The sequence below is a fragment of the Cajanus cajan genome, chromosome 4 (genome assembly GCF_000230855.2).
Source record: "Cajanus cajan strain Asha chromosome 4, NIPB_CcT2T_4, whole genome shotgun sequence".
Lineage (NCBI taxonomy): Eukaryota > Viridiplantae > Streptophyta > Magnoliopsida > Fabales > Fabaceae > Cajanus > Cajanus cajan.
Genome location: NC_138520.1, coordinates 5,466,744 through 5,479,628, shown reverse-complemented (window position 1 = coordinate 5,479,628; position 12,885 = coordinate 5,466,744). Strand labels below are relative to the sequence as shown.

The window sequence follows — 12,885 nt, the reverse complement described above, 5'->3', positions numbered from 1 at the left end:
ATTTATCTCTAATTTTTATTTATTTTATAAAATATTATTATTAATTATAAAAAAATTCACTTTAAAATTTACTTTAGATGTAACATTAATATAATATGGTGGACCGACCGATCATTAAAAATGGAATTCACATCTCATCTCTATTCGGCTTCTTTATGAATAGTGAGACATGATTAATGACCATTGTCTTCATGAATTCAACTAGACTCATCTCTTTTCGGCTTCTTTATGAATAGTGAGATATGATTAATGACAATTGTCTTCATTAATTCAACTAGACTCATATTAATATTTGACTTATACTAGACCCAAATTCAAGAACGCCCAGAATCTTTTATCCTCAAGCCCACTGATCTATAAGGCAAAAGGGGTGAGTTGGTTCAAAGATTCATAATTGTTTAATTGGGACCTCTCTTAGAAAGGATAAATTAATATTGCTTTTGGACTCAATGATTTCTAATTATTTCATATAAGTTTAATTATTTTTATTAAGTTTGAAAAATTTAAATACATGTTATACAATAATTAGGTAGAATTATAAATACTTGATGATTATGTATTACCTAATAATTTTTTCTTAACAAGATAATAAGATGTAATATGAAAGATAATGACTATAAATTAACAAAAGAACAAGACTATATGCTAATCATAAAATAAAGACAAAATTTATAGATTCTGTTTAGTGACTAGAATATGATAGGATAATTATCATATGGTGTTATAATTCGTTATTTATTGCATCAACTGAATATATAGTTTTATCCTATCTCTTATCATATTATGGTAGTTAATGTATATTTTATTTTAAGAGGGTAGTTGAGTTAGAAAGTAATAAAATATGATAAATTCTTTTAATTTCATTCTCTATAAATTGTCATATATATTGTATTATATTATTTTTTATTATTATAATATATAAAATAAAAATATATATGACAAATATAACATATATAGTATTAAACATTAATTTATAAAGTATATAATAATATATTATATAATATTAATTTATATAATAATATATAATATTACATCTATGTATATATATATATATATATATTAATTTATATAATATATATTATACAATTTACATTCAAAATTTTATTGTACATATAATTATAATATTTTTTCATATAAATATATATAAAATATATAATTAACTAGAGTGTTGAAATAAAAAATAATAATTTTATATTATATAGTTGAAATTATATTTTTAAATTAAAATTTTATAAAATAAATTAATAATTTTTTAAAAAAGAATTTATATATAATTTTAATAAATAATTTTTTTAATTTAATATAATTTAAATACAAAATATATATAATAATGTTATTTGATTTGTTATCATGATGTACACCAAATGTTGGATAGAATTAAAGTTTATAATGTTCTTACCATATCTTACTCTTATCTCATCTCATTCTCAAATCATATCATATCATATTCTAATCACCAAACAAATTGTTATTGTATAGATTGTCCATGCATGTTTTACATACAAAAAGAAAACATTAAGGAGATATTTGGTATAGGAAAAACTTTTTCATACCCGCCAAGAATCATGATTTTTATAAATTATAAACTTAAGAATCATGATTCCTAAGAATAGCTAAAATATATTTGGTTACTCATAAAATTTCCTAGAAATATTCATACATGATTCTTATGAATTAAAGATTTTTATGTTTGGTCACAATAATATATTTATGAGTTTATAAATATTTTTTACAAAAGTATCTTTTATTAAAATAAACTCATTAGATATATTTATTTACTCAAATTTTATTACAAATATGATATTAAATTATTTTTAAAAGTTGAAAACTTATTAAAATTATCTAAATATAGAATTCAACAAAAAAATGTTACATTATAATTAAATAGAATAAAAATAATATTTCATTTTATTTAAATAAAAAATATATTAAAAAAAGTGTTAACAAATACTATGAAAATGTAGAAACAAAATATACTTTAATAATATCATTAAAATTGACAATGTCAATAAATAATGAGATAAAGATAAAGAGAGAGAGAGAGAAATAGAGATATGGAGAGAAAGAGAGGGGGGAAGGGGAGAGAGAGAGAGGAAGAGAAGAGGAGTGAGAGTGAGAGATACAGAGAGTGAGATATATATATATATATATATATATATATATATATATATATATATATATATATATATATATATATATATATATATATATATATATATATATATATATATATATATATAAAGAGAGATAGAGATAGAGAGAGAGGGATAGAGATAGAGAAGGGGAATGAAAGTGTGTGAGAGAGAGTAATAGAAGGAAAGAGAGAAAGAGATTTTTTAAAAAAATAATAATACCGTGGTGTTTTTTTATATATAAAACTTTTTACTTAATTTGAAAAAATTAGATTCTTACTTCCTTCTTAAAAATGTTTTTATAGAAAAGTAGGATAAAAATGATTAAAATGAATAATAGAATATCTAAAATTAATTTAATGACAACGACATTAAAAGTCGAAGAAAAAGATAAAATATTATTAGAAATTAAAACAGTAAACTCGTATTTATTTACTCTTATTAAGGGGCTTGTTTATATTAAAAATTATTATCTCTTAAAGGAAAACCGTGTAATTTTTAAAATAAGAAGAGAAGAGAATATAAATGAAATCCTTCTTAAATAAGAATGTAATTCTCTCCAAATTATCAATATATGTTCAACAAACTTTTAATTTATTACGATCTTAATTATTAATTTTGTTAATCAATATTTATAATTATGATTTATTTTTTAAAGAGCACCCTGCTGGCCTTTGAAGAAGACTTTAATGCTTAGACGCGTTATATTTTTGGGCAGACACTCTTGTGATGTGCCTTGTGCATGCCATTGCTTTTCTTTACTCAAGTGAATGTGCATTGCAATACATGCTACAATAGGTCCACGACCAAAAGATGATAGCCTCGTAGCATTACTCAGAAAAACAAAACATAGACATGTGCCACACAAACAAAAGTAATTGGCTCTGTCAGCTGAGCCTGAGATCGTGAGATGGTCCACCCATAACAAATTATCACAGTTCGTATTTTAGATTCAAGTGATTCGCTACAAGTCTAGAACAATGATTAATCACTCACACTTCTCGGACCAAAACATGTTAAAATTTAGTTACAACAAAGTTTGGATTAGAAATTTTAAATAATGAAAATAAGATAATATTTTTTAAATTATGGTGTGTCTGGATACAAAATTTTACAAATTTAAAGAATTTTAAATTTCTGGTATTTGAATTATTTTAATTTTAACTTCTATTATTTTTAAAATATTTTATTTGGATAAGTTAATTCAAATTTTTTAAATTTTAAATTATTAAGTTAGATATCATAATTTGATTCTACCATGATAAAATTAATTTTAAAAATATATTTATATGTTGAGATTTTTAAATTAAATTTTATAGAAATAAATATTAGCTAATTTTTAAATATTTAATAATTTTAAAAATTAATATTAAATAATTTTTAATAACTTTAAAAATATTTTTGAATATTCAATAATTAAAACATGAAGAGATAAGATATAAGATAAAATATATAAGTGAAATAAAAAAAAATATATGAAAAATTTTAAATTCTTGCTTTTTTTTTTAGAATTTAAAATTCTACTATTTCAAGGAATTTTACAAATGCTTAAACTTTAAATTCTTTATAAATTATTCGTCCAAACAAGATATTTCACCTCAAAAAATTTAAAATTCTTCAAACAAATGAATTATTCCATTTAAATTTTCTATCCAAACACACTATTAGGTAACAAAATTTGACAATTAAAGGTAAATGTTTTTTTTATTTAAAAATACTTTTAAGAGTTGGTTTTAGACAAGAGAGTTTTTAAAGATTTTTTAAATTTTTTTATCTAATTCGATTTTTATTTAAGATATTTAAGATAGGTGAGACTTGAATTTTTTCCGATATATCCAATCATGTCTAACACTAATATTGAACTTAATACATGTATTAATGATGAGTTAATCTTTTTAGAGTAGATCTAGAATATATTTAAAATCATCTTAAAATGTGTATTATGACTCTCTTTTACACTCACTCACAATTTGTCACATTTACCTTCCTTTCTATAAAAAGTGAGAAGACATCTTATGTTCCCTCACCATAAAGCCATAAAAAGTAAAACATAGTTTGACCTCATAAATAGTTTAGTTGAAATTCAATTAAAGCATGGTCCGGAGAAGTGATCATGAGTTGTCTAAATATAAAAAACAATTTTATAATAAAAAGAAGAAGCATTTTGGATACATCGACAGAGTGAGAAAATAAAGAGATTGTGAGACAAATTTCATAAATGTAATATGTTGCTACATATGTTTTCTTTCCTTTTTTTCTTTTTCTAAGTAAACTCTTTAGTGTTCGACAATATTATAATTGTAGTAAGAGTATAAATTAAAATACTAATTTTAAATCCTCCTACTTTATTTTTTGACTAATCTTTTGATTCCCCTTTATAATAAGCATTGAATGTATTTTTTATTTATAAGACATTAAATGTATTTACTAATGCTTGCCATAAATGGCGGTAAGAGATAAAGCAAGAGGATATAACACTCCAGTTAAAAACATACATCTTATAACGATATTTAAAAAAATAATTTTAATATCAAACAAAAACCATAAAGTAATTTGATATGTGTACTGTCTCGGTTACAATCCGACTTTACCATCTATTCGGCCAAGGCAGGGTATCTCGGTGCGCACTTATCTCAGCCTCTTTGCCTCATGGGCTCGAGGCTGGAGGGCAACTGTACTGTCTCGGGTGATATCCGAGATGACCTACAACCCGATCATACCTTGTAACACCTCGAGGTCGGTGATGACTCGATAGAGCGTTTGAGGTGAGTCCCTTCGGTCGGAATCCGACTAGGCAATTTGAGTCCAGTTTAGAATCCTCTCACCTGTAAGGACTGAGGAGACCACTCGGCATTAACCCGGCTGGGTCCTCGGTATGAACCTAGTCGGTCAGAACCCGACTACACTTGTTCCTTTCAACCCCGCACCATCAAGATAAGAGCGGTTAGGAAAATCCCTTCATTCTCGGGGCCCAAAAGGCCCATGAACGACGTGCCATAAAACCCAAAACCCTAGAGTTGAGAGGGCAGATTACACTTTTGAATGCTCTGGCTTCGCGGCTTGACCTAGGAAAAACCCTAGCGCACCCCGTGACCGGAACATTTGGCGCCCACCGTGGGGCTATGGTAAAACTGCTCCTACGCCCCGAATCACAGAGAAGAACCAACGGACTACCATGGTGAGAGGCGGCAACCACAACAATGCACAACCTCCTACAATGGAGGAGATGATGGCCATGATCAACGGCTTAAGGGAAGAGAACGCGCGCTCCAGGGAGAGAGGAGGCTATTCAACGTGAGAATGAGGAGCTCAGGAGACGAGCGGATGGGATGGAGGCCAGGTTGGAAGCTAGTGTCAGGACGGTAGAGGAGGATGTCATGATGGAAGTCCCTAGGGATTTTCGACCTTTTTCGGAAGCCATAGAGGCCGAGATCATTCCCAGGGATCTTCGCACACCCCAAGTGGAGCCCTTCGACGGGACCCAGGACCCCGATCAGCATTTGATGGACTTCCGAGCTCAAATGTTGATCTGTGGAGGAAGCATGGAAGCGCGGTGCAAGTTATTCATGGGCACGCTCAAGAAGGCAGCGCTGGACTGGTTCAGCGGACTCCCGGACAGGTCAATCACCGACTTTGACGTGTTTAGTCGGCTCTTCATGGCGCAATTCGCCGCTAACAAGAAGAAGCCACCGATCACGTCGGACTTGTTCGACCTAAGGCAGCAACGCGAGGAGTCACTGAAGGATTTCCTGCGAAGGTTCAACGAGACCGCGCTGAGGGTGGCATCGTTGGACGAGAAGATGGCGGTCATTGCATTTCAGAAAGGTTTGAGATCGGGAGCTTTCGACATCGCGCTCGAAAGAGCGAACTGTCAAACGATGTCGGAGGTGAGGGCTTTCGCTCTGAGCCACATCAAAACGGAGGAGAATCAGATCATTAAAAGGGCGGCCGAGAACCGAGAAGCAGGGAGCAGCAATAAGGAGGGAAACAAGCATCTTCGACCGCGCTCAGACTGGAGTAAACGACATGACCAATATAGCAGGAAGGAAAGTAATTACAGGCAGACCGAACAGGGTAGTCGGGCAAGGGGCGAATGGAGGCGCAACAATGAGGAAGAAAAGTTCACTCCACTTACTGTTCCTAGGCGACAAATACTTCACGATGTCAACAATGCATCGTTTTTTGAGTTTCCAGAGGCGACGGAGCGTCAGCTGGGGCCCTCGAAAACCGATTGGTGTGAGTTCCATAGGGCTCACGGACATTCCACAGAAAACTGCTTCGTCTTAGGAAGACAGATCGAACGCCTGATCAAGGAGGGACGACTGAGGGAGTTTGTGGCGAGAAAACAAGAAGGAGGGTCATCCGACAGGCGGTCTAAACGCACACATGACGACGCAAGGAGGGATAGACGTCGAGAGAGATCTCCTCCCAGAGATTCCACTGCAAAGGTCTCGGAAGCTCATCAGCAGCCCATTCATGGGGATTTCAACACCATAGCAGGAGGTTTTGCCGGGGGGGGGTCTACTTCTACTGCCCGAAAGAGGTACACTCGGTCGGTACTGACAGTTTCGGAATTCAGGCGACCGTCTCAGCCTGAGATTTCATTCTCGGATTCGGATTACGAAGGAGTAGCGCCTCATGAAGATGACCCCATCGTCGTGTCGGCGATCGTCATGGGGTACAATGTGAAGCGCGTGTTGATTGACCAGGGAAGTTCCGCGGATATTTTATTCTGGGAAACTTTTGAGGGAATGAAAATTCCTAACGACCGACTAATTCCTTATGCAGGGACTCTAGTGGGTTTTGCAGGGGACCAAGTCATCGCAAGGGGATACGCCGATTTGGAGACGACCTTCGGCCAAGGAGCTCAGATGAAGACGGTGGTTGTTCGGTACTTGGTTGTCGACGCTCAGTCGTCGTATAGTATACTGATCGGCAGGCCGACTTTGAACAAGCTGGGAGCGGTCGTGTCTACCCCCCATCTGAAGCTAAAGTACCCGTTGCCAAATGGTACTATGGGGGTCCTCAGGGTGGACCAGGAGGTCGCTCGAAAATGCTATGGGGATAGTTTGAAGACACGAAGACGACTGTACACTAAGCAGGCACAGAGGGGGGTCCATTCCGTCGAGCTAGATCCCAGAATGGGTCAGTTTGACCACCGACCCGCCCCAGCAGAAGACGTCAAGGAAGTGGAGGTAATGGAAGGGAGAAACGTAAAGATAGGCACCTCTTTGACTCCAGAAGATGAGGAGAAATTAGTGAGGGTCTTGAAGGATAATGTCTTGGCATTCGCATGGCATTCCAGCGACATGCCTGGAATTGATCCAAACTTTTTGTGTCACAAGTTGGCCATAGACCCTAGTGCAAAGGCAGTAATTCAGAAGAGAAGGAAAGTCGGCGAGGAGAAGCGAAGGGCTATCGCGGAAGAGACGCAGAAACTACTGATGGCAGGACACATTCGGGAAATCCAATACCCGACCTGGTTGGCAAACGTAGTCATGGTGCGCAAGAGCAGTGGGAAATGGCGAATGTGTACGGACTTCACCGACCTCAATAAGGCCTGCCCAAAAGACTCGTACCCGCTGCCGAACATAGACTGCCTGGTGGATGGTGCGTCGGGATACGAGTTACTAAGCTTCATGGATGCATACTCGGGGTACAATCAGATCCGAATGCATCCCACAGATGAGGACAAGACCGCCTTCATGGCGGATCAGGCCAATTTCTGCTACAGAGTCATGCCGTTCGGTCTGAAGAACGCAGGGGCGACTTATCAGCGACTGATGGACAAAATCCTTGTGAATCAGCTCGGTCGGAATGTGGAAGCTTATGTAGACGACATGGTGGTGAAGTCGGAAAGCGTCAGTCAGCACTTTGGCGACTTGCAGGAATTGTTCGATACCATCGGCAAGTTCCAGCTGAAACTGAACCCGGAGAAGTGCTCTTTCGGCGTCCAGGCGGGAAAGTTCCTCGGGTTCCTGTTAACTCACCGCGGCATTGAAGCGAACCCGGACAAGTGCTCGGCGATCATCGACATGAGAAGCCCTTCTACAGTAAAGGAGGTACAACAATTAACGGGGAGGATGGCCTCTCTCTCCCGATTTATATCAAGAGCGGCTGACAAAGCCCTGCCTCTTTTTCAATGTCTGAGGAAGAATGACCGGTTCGTTTGGACAACCGAGTGTGAAGAAGCCTTCTCCGAGCTCAAGAAGTCGTTAGCATCCCCGCCGATCTTAACAAAACCACGACTAGACATGCCCTTGTTGGTATACATCTCGGCGTCCGACCGTGCTGTCAGTTCAGTTCTGGTTCAAGAGCGTGAAGCTTCCCAAGTTCCTATTTACTTTGTAAGCAGGGTTTTGCAGGGAGCAGAGACAAGATATCAGAGAATCGAAAAACTAGCCCTCGCTATACTGGTCACTGCGAGGAAATTGAGGCATTACTTCCAGAGTTACGAGGTGATAATTCGTACTGATCATCCGATTCGACAAGTCTTGCAAAAACCCGACCTGGCCGGTAGAATGATGAAATGGTCAGTCGAGCTCTCTGAATTCTCCATCAAGTATGAGCCGAGAGGAGCAATCAAAGCCCAGGTATTGGCCGACTTCCTGATGGAGTTGACCCCTCCAGCCAAGGAAGACACGGTCGGTGAAACCCAATGGATTTTATCAGTTGACGGTGCGTCAAATATAGGAGGAAGCGGAGCTGGAATCGTCTTGGAGGGCCCGGGTGGAATCCTACTAGAACAGTCACTACGGTTTGAGTTCAGGGCAAGCAACAACCAAGCCGAGTACGAGGCGTTATTGGCAGGAATGAGTTTAGCCAAGGAGATGGGTGCGACGAGTTTGTCAGCCAGAAGTGATTCCCAATTGATCACCGGACAAGTGGCGGGAACCTTCCAAGCCAAGGATCCTCAACTGGCCAAGTACTTGGAGAGGGTAAAACTCTTATCGGAAAGTTTCCGAGCATTCACACTTAGCCACGTGCCGCGAGAGCAAAATTTGAGAGCAGACCTCCTATCCAAGTTAGCTAGCACGAAGAAGCCGGGAGCCACTCGATCGGTCATCCAAGAAACTTTAGCTCAGCCGAGCATAAATGAGCCACAGGGGAGTGTTCTTTTCATCCAGGAGGAACTCAACTCGTGGATGGCACCTTACATTGCGTACCTGACTCGGGGGGAATTGCCAGAAGATAAAAGGCAAGCATCGCTGATACAAAGAGAGTCGGCCAGGTTTGTGGTTATTAGTGAGAGACTTTACCGAAGAGGTTACAGCTCTCCCCTCCTAAGGTGTCTCACCATGCCACAAGCAAAGAGAGTGATGGATGAGATTCACAGTGGAATGTGCGGAAGCCATATCGGAGGCCGAGCTCTAGTGTATAAAGTCGCCCGAGCAGGATACTTCTGGCCATCCCTAAAAAACGACTGCGTCAACTGGGTCCAGAAGTGCGACGGATGCCAAAGACACGCCCCTTTGCTCCATTCCCCAGCTGAACGACTGCATTCAATTCTGTCCCCATGGCCCTTCCACAAGTGGGGGATTGATATCCTCGGGCCATTTCCGATTGCAATAAGGCAACTGAAATTCTTGATAGTGGCGGTCGACTACTTCAGTAAATGGATCGAGGCGGAACCAGTGGCGAACATCTCGGCAGAAAAAGTAAGAGCTTTCCTCTGGAAGAATGTGGTGTGTAGGTACGGAGTCCCTCAAATGCTTGTTTCCGATAATGGAACCCAGTTTGCAAGCACAAGGGTTCGTGATTTCTGCAAAGAGGTCGGTATCCGAATGGCGTTCACGTCGGTCGAACATCCACAATCCAATGGCCAGGCAGAGTCGGCCAATAAGGTAATCCTCTCGGGTCTGAAGAAACGTGTACAGGAGTCAGGCGCGTCATGGGTTGAGGAACTTCCCCGAGTACTATGGTCGTACCACACCACCGTCCACTCAACGACTCAAGATACTCCTTTCAATCTGGTATACGGAACCGACGCCATGATCCCAATTGAGATTGTAGAACCATCAGTCCGCACTACGGCTTTTTCGGCGGAGGAGTCTGACCAGGGCAGGCGAGTTGATTTGGATTTAATCCAAGAGGTTAGAGAAAAAGCAAGAATAAACCAAATAGCGTCCCAGAGAAGAGCAGCCTTCAAGTACAACACAAAGGTGAATCCGAGAGACTTCATCGTAGGCGACCTAGTGTTGAGGCGTGCCCAGCCAATGCAAATGAAGAACAAGCTGTCAGCAAAGTGGGTGGGTCCTTACAAAGTGGACGATGTGGTCGGCAAAGGCGCGTATAGGCTGAGGACCTTGGACGGAGGAATGATACCGAGAACATGGAACGCGGCGAGTTTGCGTTTTTATTATAGCTGATCTTTTGTATTAGGTGCACTCTTTTCCTAACTCAGTATTTTGTCCTCGTAAAAATTTGAGGGGTTTTTTGCTGAGAAGGTTTTTAACGAGGCATCACTCTTTCAATTTCAATAATACATGTCATGTCATTTTTTCGCTATTAATGGCTCCTTAACCTTTGTTATTTTGAAGAAGCAAAGACTCGTCACTGATCGGTAAAAATCCGACAGGCGCGAGTATAAAAAAGCAAAGACTCGTCACTGATCGGTAAAAATCCGACTGGCGCGAGTATAAAAAAGCAAAGACTCGTCACTGATCGGTAAAAATCCGACTGGCGCGAGTATAAAAAAGCAAAGACTCGTCACTGATCGGTAAAAATTCGACTGGCGCGAGTATAAAAAAGCAATTACTCGTCACTGATCGGTAAAAATCCGACTGGCGCGAGTATAAAAAAGCAAAGACTCGTCACTGATCGGTAAAAATCCGACTGGCGCGAGTATAAAAAAGCAAAGACTCGTCACTGATCGGTAAAAATCCGACTGGCGCGAGTATAAAAAAGCAAAGACTCGTCACTGATCGGTAAAAATCCGACTGGCGCGAGTATAAAAAAGCAATTACTCGTCACTGATCGGTAAAAATCCGACTGGCGCGAGTATAAAAAAGCAAAGACTCGTCACTGATCGGTAAAAATCCGACTGGCGCGAGTATAAAAAAGCAAAGACTCGTCACTGATCGGTAAAAATCCGACAGGCGCGAGCGCTGGTGCGACTAGACGACGGCGCGGTTACCTATGCCTCATTTTACCTTTTAAAATTTCCTAGTTCGTCAGCTCACTTCGGAATTTGGTCGATTTCTTCACCAATAACTTTCAAGTTGTCTCCTTCGGTCGGCAATTAGACGACTCTTCCACCCATTTTGTTTTAACAGAAAGTACTCATATTATTTCAATCGGCAAAAAGGCGACATATTGGTCGTGATTTATGTTTTAAAATTAGAAAATTTTTTATTCATTTTAGGTCGGCAGCAAGGCGACATATTGGTCATCATTTATGTTTTTAACTTAGAAAAATTTGCAATCATTTTAGGTCGGCAGGAAGGCGACATATTGGTCTTACGTTTTTAACTTAGAAGAATTTGCAATCATTTTAGGTCGGCAGGAAGGCGACATATTGGTCGTGATTTATGTTTTAAACTTAGAAAATTTTTTATTCATTTTAGGTCGGCAGCAAGGCGACATATTGGTCATCATTTACGTTTTTAACTTAGAAGAATTTGCAATCATTTTAGGTCGGCAGGAAGGCGACATATTGGTCGTGATTTATGTTTTAAACTTAGAAAATTTTTTATTCATTTTAGGTCGGCAGCAAGGCGACATATTGGTCATCATTTATGTTTTTAACTTAGAAAAATTTGCAATCATTTTAGGTCGGCAGGAAGGCGACATATTGGTCGTGATTTATGTTTTAAACTTAGAAAATTTTTTATTCATTTTAGGTCGGCAGCAAGGCGACATATTGGTCATCATTTACGTTTTTAACTTAGAAGAATTTGCAATCATTTTAGGTCGGCAGGAAGGCGACATATTGGTCGTGATTTATGTTTTAAACTTAGAAAATTTTTTATTCATTTTAGGTCGGCAGCAAGGCGGCATATTGGTCATCATTTATGTTTTTAACTTAGAAAATTTGCAATTCCATTTGTTGAACCTGAAAGCTAAGTATGCTGGGAAAATATTCAGTTAACTTAGGAAGTTTTTTGTGCGTTTTGGAGTTCGAGATTCAACGAAGTATATAGGGGAGGTACTCATTCGCATTGCAAATTTCTGAACCTAGAAAGCTTTTTCTTATAACAAAAACATGAGCATGAGATGAACAATAAGGACCAAAAAGACAATACTCCATAAATGTTCTACAGTAGAGACAACAACCGATAGAAAAACAGCAAGTCCAAAAGCCTTGAGGAGTGACGATTAATCATCCTCAGGGGGGTCCACAAGCTCCCCATTTACAATCTCCTTGAAATAGCCAAGCCCTCCGAGATCGATATCAGCATGGAGAAATTTCACTTGAGTGGTGGCAGCGTCAAAACCTTCAACAAACTTGTTCAGCGAGTCCATCTTGGCGGCCTGGAGATCAACCTGCAGCTTCTCGGTTTCCGACTTCGCGACGGCCAATCCGTTCTCAAAGACTTGGGCCGCGTCGGCATTCTTATCCCGCGCGAGTCGAAGCTCTTCCAACTCCTTTTCAAGGGCCGATTTCTCAGAAGCCCAAGTCTTCCTTTCATCATCAAAACCACGCCGGTTCACGAGTAGCTTGTCCCGCTCCGAGGTTACCCAGGCGAGATCTGCCTTACCTTTCTTCACGGTCTCTTTAAGGGAACTGATCTTCTTCCCCTGCAGTTTGATT

General features: G+C 38.5%; 1 protein-coding gene across 1 annotated transcript; it reads left to right on the top strand.

The window, feature by feature from the left end:
- Positions 1-5,461: 5,461 nt before the first annotated feature.
- LOC145957117 (uncharacterized) lies at positions 5,462-10,501 on the top strand. Its single transcript, XM_083073329.1, has one exon. The coding sequence runs from the start codon at positions 5,462-5,464 to the stop codon at positions 10,499-10,501; it is 5,040 nt and encodes a 1,679-aa protein (XP_082929455.1).
- Positions 10,502-12,885: the final 2,384 nt, after the last annotated feature.